At 40.2% G+C, this 6,349-nt stretch overlaps 1 protein-coding gene across 1 annotated transcript; it reads right to left on the bottom strand.

Annotated features, from left to right (window-relative positions):
• Window positions 1-5,112: 5,112 nt before the first annotated feature.
• LOC121808951 lies at window positions 5,113-6,021 on the bottom strand. The gene has a single exon (XM_042209507.1). The coding sequence runs from the start codon at window positions 6,019-6,021 to the stop codon at window positions 5,113-5,115; it is 909 nt and encodes a 302-aa protein (XP_042065441.1).
• Between the last annotated feature and the right edge of the window lie 328 nt (window positions 6,022-6,349).

The following is a 6,349-nucleotide window of genomic DNA, read 5'->3' as shown; positions in this document are numbered from 1 at the left end:
TGCGTGTCATATATCAGCACGTGTCCCCTTCTAGAACGTTGTCCTTGCTAACAGAATGATGCGCACCATCTAGCTAGCTCATTGCCTCGCGTGTCCTTCTTCTGGAAGCCTGTGGTCCCCTCCTTGCCTGCTTGGTTACTCCCTTTGATCAACTCCCCCGATTTCTGGCCTCTTTTCGCCTATTGTACTTGCTTGATCAGTTTGGCCTTGTTGCCTTGGTCAAGCGGCATTCCTATTTAACACTTGCTTTACGCGATAAACCGATCAAGTAGCGTACATTTTACCCGTAAACCGATGCATGATATGAGCCTTATCAAACTGCTCACACTTAAAACATACTTGCCCCCAAGTATAAAGAAAAAAAGAAAAGAAAAAGATAAGGCAAATTTCAGGAATGGTTTACTCATTTCAAGAAATTAAAAGAAAATGAAAAAGAAAACAAGACTCGAAATAAAAACACATATTCACATAGATACATTAGATCGAATAAATTTCAAACAATCATACTCGAGGTCGAGGTCAATCCATTTGCCAGCAGCTTATGTTTCTTCCTTTTTGCTTTTACTTGATCAATGTGTCAGTTCGTCAAGATTGCTCAATTTAAAAACCACTGTTGGATTCACTCAGTCACTCATTTCTTACCAGAGATGTTAGGACTGTTCACTCGATATTGCCACAAATTTAATATCTCGAATCGGATTGCACAAGATAGTTCCTTAAGGTCTTTGTTTCGGGTGTAATGGGGCTTAAGGGTAGTGGTGTATCAAGGTAGGTGTCACGACCGCCCTTACTAAGGATAGTAAAGACGGGGAAATCGTGACTAGGGAAGGGACTAAGGAGCGGGGAAGAAGAAGGGAAAAACAATGAAAGACAACATCTTAAACAAAGCTTCAAAAGAAGAGTTTTAATCGATTAAACAATTAAGCAACGGGTTAATATCTCAAGGTAATTAATGTCATAAAGTAGTGTAGAGCAAAACGAAAGACTTTATCAAGAACGATTCGAAACAAGGCAGCGAAATAAAGGTGTCTAGAGAGTCATAGGGAGACGCCTATGTATGAAGACACGACGCATCCGGAATTTCTTAAGGCTTGACTCAACATCCGCCGCGACATCACCGCTCAACCTGCACATAAAGAAAACATATGCAGGGCTGAGTACTTGACATACTCAGTGGACACACGCCAAAATATTTGATAAAAGTTATGTCATCCATACCATAGTGAACTTGAGTTTTAACATTTTAGAAAAGAATATCATAAAGTATCACAAAACATTTTCGTAGACTGGCCAGTCAAAACAATCTCCCCACTTTCTCCACAAATAATCAATCACATCCTCTTATCATAGTGCGACGAAAGTGTGGCCACATTATTCGCCCACGAGACCGGCCGACTAGCAAGGACGGCTCCCGATCCCACCTGTGTACACATCCTGATAGGGTTTGCGGCCCTACACAGACCCGAATTCGTTTCACACATAGCCCTATAGCCTAACAGAGCAAGCTCAAACGAACTAGGCATCAGACAACAATCTCAACATCAAAACAATCACAGCCCTATAGCCTAACGGAGCAAGCTCAAACGAACTAGGCATCAGGCAACAATCTCAACATCAAAACAATCATGGCATGACATAACACTTTAAAACACCATATCATAATTTTGAAACGTAAAAGAGTTTTAGTAAAGAAAGCCAACCTTGATTGCTTACAAACACGGTTCACAACTTTATTGAAATCCTTGCTCTTCGTTCCCACGTACGCACAACAACCCTTATCAACATCATAACCACATAATACAACACAATCAGTTTTCTATCAACACATTACTCATGCATGCCCTATCGTTCCTTTCATCGTTTTCTCATATTGCCCATCCCAACGTTCACCATCATAAACGATACGAACCCTTTGGCATACATCAACGTGCAATGCATAATCACATCATAGGATAAGTTCTTACTCACACATGTATCATGTATTTCATTCAAAACTTGCCAACAAGACTATTTCAATCAAGACATGAATCTGGCAGAACAACACAGTCGTTTTGTAAAAATCATTAAAAATCCATCCGATATCATTTGGAGCTAAACTTTGGTCACCACACAGTAGACACATCAAGGTTCATCCAGTTAAAAATCCACACAAAAATCACATCTTTAGGTTGGTCAAAAATAAAAACGAAACTCAATGGACGAGAATACAAATTCTGACAGGACTGTGCAGTTTAATTGAAAAATTCGTTAAAAATTGATCATTCGTCAAAAGAGGCTGAAATTTTGACACAACACAGAAGACACTTAAAATTTCACTCAGTTAAAAATTCGTGCCAAAATAAGATCGTTTGGTCAGCCAAACACTCGTCGGAACCTACTGTCCGAACACCACAGTTTTCATGCTCAATATTTACAAACTAGGGTTTGTCTATAATATCCACACATACATATTCATGCTTTCAACACATATTCCCGCTTCAAAAAAGACATCACAACCGTGTTCTCCTATTTACACATAGCATTCGCCAATGAATCATCCACAAACTCACACACACATATACATACACGCGCATACACATACTTTCTCATGCAAACATCTTTCCCAACCGATTAATTTTTAGATCTACGATTTCTACACTCACTCTATGCATGAGGGGATCAAGAAACATGGATTCCATGGTAAAAAGGAGAAAGATGAATCAAAGTATACCTTTCTCTTGAAAAACAATCGGTAGGAATGACGAATGATGCGATTCTTCGATGAATCTTGAATTTCCAACTCCACAATGATGCAAGAACAAGGAATTGGTGAAGGATTGGTGGAGAAGGAGAGGAAGGGAGAGACGTGTGGTATGGAGAGAAGAGGGAGGCAAAAATATGAGGGCTAGGGTTAGGGTTCTTTTAATTTATAGTCTAGGATAAATCCCACAATAAAGCAATTAAAATATGGAAGAATAAAATAGAGGTCAATGAATAAATCCCACCATTAAAAGGAAAATAGGCGTGTAGTATGTGGGGGAGTAATTTTCAAAAATTGCTATTTAATTAGCATAGATATTTATTTGGTATTTACTTGGAGAGAAAGATACTAACAAAATAGGTAAAAAGATATTGAGTGTCTCATAAATAAGGTAACAAAATAATTCAAGCATCTCCAAGTAGGGAAATAAAAAGGGGCGTGTATAATGGAAAAATCAAGGAAAAATACTTAAATCCTCAAATCAAATAGGAATAGGATTTAAATTTGATAATTTCTTGTAGGAAAAGACACCCACAAAATAGGTAACAAATAAATTAATCCCACAAGTAATTGAAAGGCATATGGGCGAAAATTATGAGGTTTTAGGGAAAGAAAGAATCAAATCCTAATTAACATAGGATATGGAGAGATTTGACAAGATATGGTAAGATTTAATTGGACTTTAATTCAAGCAAAGAGATAAACAAGATACCAATTAAATCTACAAAAATAATTCCCTCTCCTAATTGATAGGAGATTTCAAAAATCTCAAGGAATGACCAAGGGGTTGAAAATCATGTAGAATAGCATAGGGATAATTTGGTTTGGATTTAATTTGGATAAATATCCCAAAGCAATTAATTAAATTTAAGAAAGAAAGTATTATTTCCAATAAATAGGAGGGCCGAAAATTTCAAATAAAATGGCTAGAATGATTATGCATTATCCCATTTAATTTAATTCACACATTGGAAGCTTATCAACGCGTCCTTGCAGGCATCAGAGAATTCAAACTCCACATCGTTCTAGAGAAGCTTCGTCAGAGGCTGGGCTATCTTTGCGAAATCCTTGATAAACCTTTTATAGAACCAAATTATTGGATAAACCTTTGTGGAAATTGAGTCTCTATGTGTTTGAGTTAATTATGTGAAAGTAATTGTTGTGAGTTATGTGAGTTAATGTGATTAAGCTTCCAATGTGTGAATTAAATTAAATGGGATAATGCATAATCATTCTAGCCATTTTATTTGAAATTTTCGGCCCTCCTATTTATTGGAAATAATACTTTCTTTCTTAAATTCAAACTCCACATCGTTCTAGAGAAGCTTCGTCAGAGGCTGGGCTATCTTTGCGAAATCCTTGATAAACCTTTTATAGAACCAAATTATTGGATAAACCTTTGTGGAAATTGAGTCTCTATGTGTTTGAGTTAATTATGTGAAATTAATTGTTGTGAGTTATGTGAGTTAATGTGATTAAGCTTCCAATGTGTGAATTAAATTAAATGGGATAATGCATAATCATTCTAGCCATTTTATTTGAAATTTTCGGCCCTCCTATTTATTGGAAATAATACCAGCGTGGCCTAAAAAGGCTCTGATATCCTTCTGATTTCTAGGATACGACAGCTTTGCAATGACCTCTATTCCCCTATTCGACACTACATGGCCTATGACTATTCCTTCAGTAACCATAAAATGGCATTTTTCGAAATTCAGCACCAAGTCCTTTTGGCGGCATCTTTCCAATACCCTGTTCAAGCTACGCAGCCCTTGATATTTTTCACGACTTGGATTCCTCATTTCTTGGGCACCATGTGTACTGGGCTGACCCAGCTACTATCTGGAATTGAGTAGATAATTCCGATCGATACCAACTTGACAATTTCCTTGAGCACTTCTTCTCTCATGTTGGGGTTGAGTTTCCGTTGTTGGTCGCGGTGTGGCTTGGCTCCTTCTTCCAGTCGGATGTGGTGCATACACAAGTCTGGGCTAATGCCCACCAAATCTGTCAGCTTCCAGCCGATAGCCTTCTGATTCTTTCTCAACACTTCCAGCAATCTATCTTCCTGCCCCTGGGTCAACTGACTGTTGATGATGACGGGCATTGTTTCTTCCTCCCCCAGGTAGGCGTACTTAAGATGTGCTGGAAGGTGTATCAACTCCTTCGTAGGCTTTGGCTCTTCAGTAGGCAGAGGATTTTTCTGCCACTTCTTTTTCCAATGGCTTGCCTTGATCAAGCCGCTTCACTAGGCTAGATACTTGACCTGTCCCACTTGACCCAGCTGGCTTCGGGCGCTCGCAGAAATCTGTTATTTATTTCGCAATGGCCTGGTTGTCCATCTCTCCGACCTTCATGGTATCATACCACTCTTATACTTCTTTCTCGACCTCCTCATCTACAACGGAGTCAGTGAACTGCCTCTTCAGGAATTCTTCCTCCAAAAATTCTTGTACTAAGGGTTCCGTCACATCTACCGAGTATATGTTCTCGTTGTCGGCTTGCCTTTTCATAGCTTCATCTATATTGAACGTGAAATGTTCTTCATTGAAGTCCAAGCTTATCGTCCCATTACGGACGTCTAAAATGGTGCTGGCCGTAGACAGGAATGGCCATCCCAGTAGAATTCCACTCGACTCCCTTGCTGCTGGCTCCGTCATCTTGATTACGAAAAAATCGGCTGGGTACAGAAAGTTATTCACCTTCACGATAACGTCTTCCAGAATTCCTTCAGGGTGAATACACGATCTGTCGGCCAACTGGATCATTATGTCAGTGTCAATGAGCTTGGCCGCTCCCAGCTTCTCATACAGAGTATATGGCAGCACATTGATGGATGCCCAGAGATCGCACATCGCGTGCTCTACTTGAATATCTCCGATTGAAATCGGGAGAGTGAACATCCCTGGGTCGGTCTTTTTTGAAGGAAGATCACTCCACTGGATCACGACAGAGATATTCTCATCTGCAATCATTCTACCTTCCTCATTGACCTTCCCTGCCAGGTAGTCTTTAATAAATTTGCTGATCGGGGGCATCTTTAACGCTGTCAAGAGTGGCACCTTCATCTCCACGTCCTTGAACATACTTGCCACATCGATTGTGGCATCCCTCTTTCTTGTCACCATTCCACAGTACGGATATGGCTTAACTTTCTCAGTTTCCTCTTTCCGACTTTCCTCTGAGGATTCACCTCCCACTTTTGCCTTGCCCTTTTCACTCCCTTTTGCTTGCTCTGCTCCACTGGATTCTCCTTCTCCTTCATGGCTCGGCCCAGACATAGATGTTGGAGATTCAGTAGGTGGAGTACGGCCCTGGTAGGCTTTTCCTGATCTTCGCTAATGTTTTCTTGACCAGGTTCCTGCACAGTAGCTGAAATCCTTCCTTCATTTCCCCTCAGCTCGCCCAGTGACATCGCAACTTGAGAAAGTTGCTTTGTCAGCATCTCCAACGCCGCCCGCTGCTCCTTCTGAGCCTCTTGGATTTCTCACATTGCATTGTTAGGATGTTGCGGTACTATCATATCTCCCTGACTATCGTTGGGGTGTCGGTTGTATCTTTGATTCGGCGGTCCCCCACTGTAGTTGGGCTGCGGGTAGTCATATTGCC

Source organism: Salvia splendens, chromosome 6 (assembly GCF_004379255.2).
Source record: "Salvia splendens isolate huo1 chromosome 6, SspV2, whole genome shotgun sequence".
Classification (NCBI taxonomy): domain Eukaryota; kingdom Viridiplantae; phylum Streptophyta; class Magnoliopsida; order Lamiales; family Lamiaceae; genus Salvia; species Salvia splendens.
The sequence above is the reverse complement of the archived record's forward strand: the minus strand, read 5'-3'. Positions and strand labels throughout refer to the sequence as shown.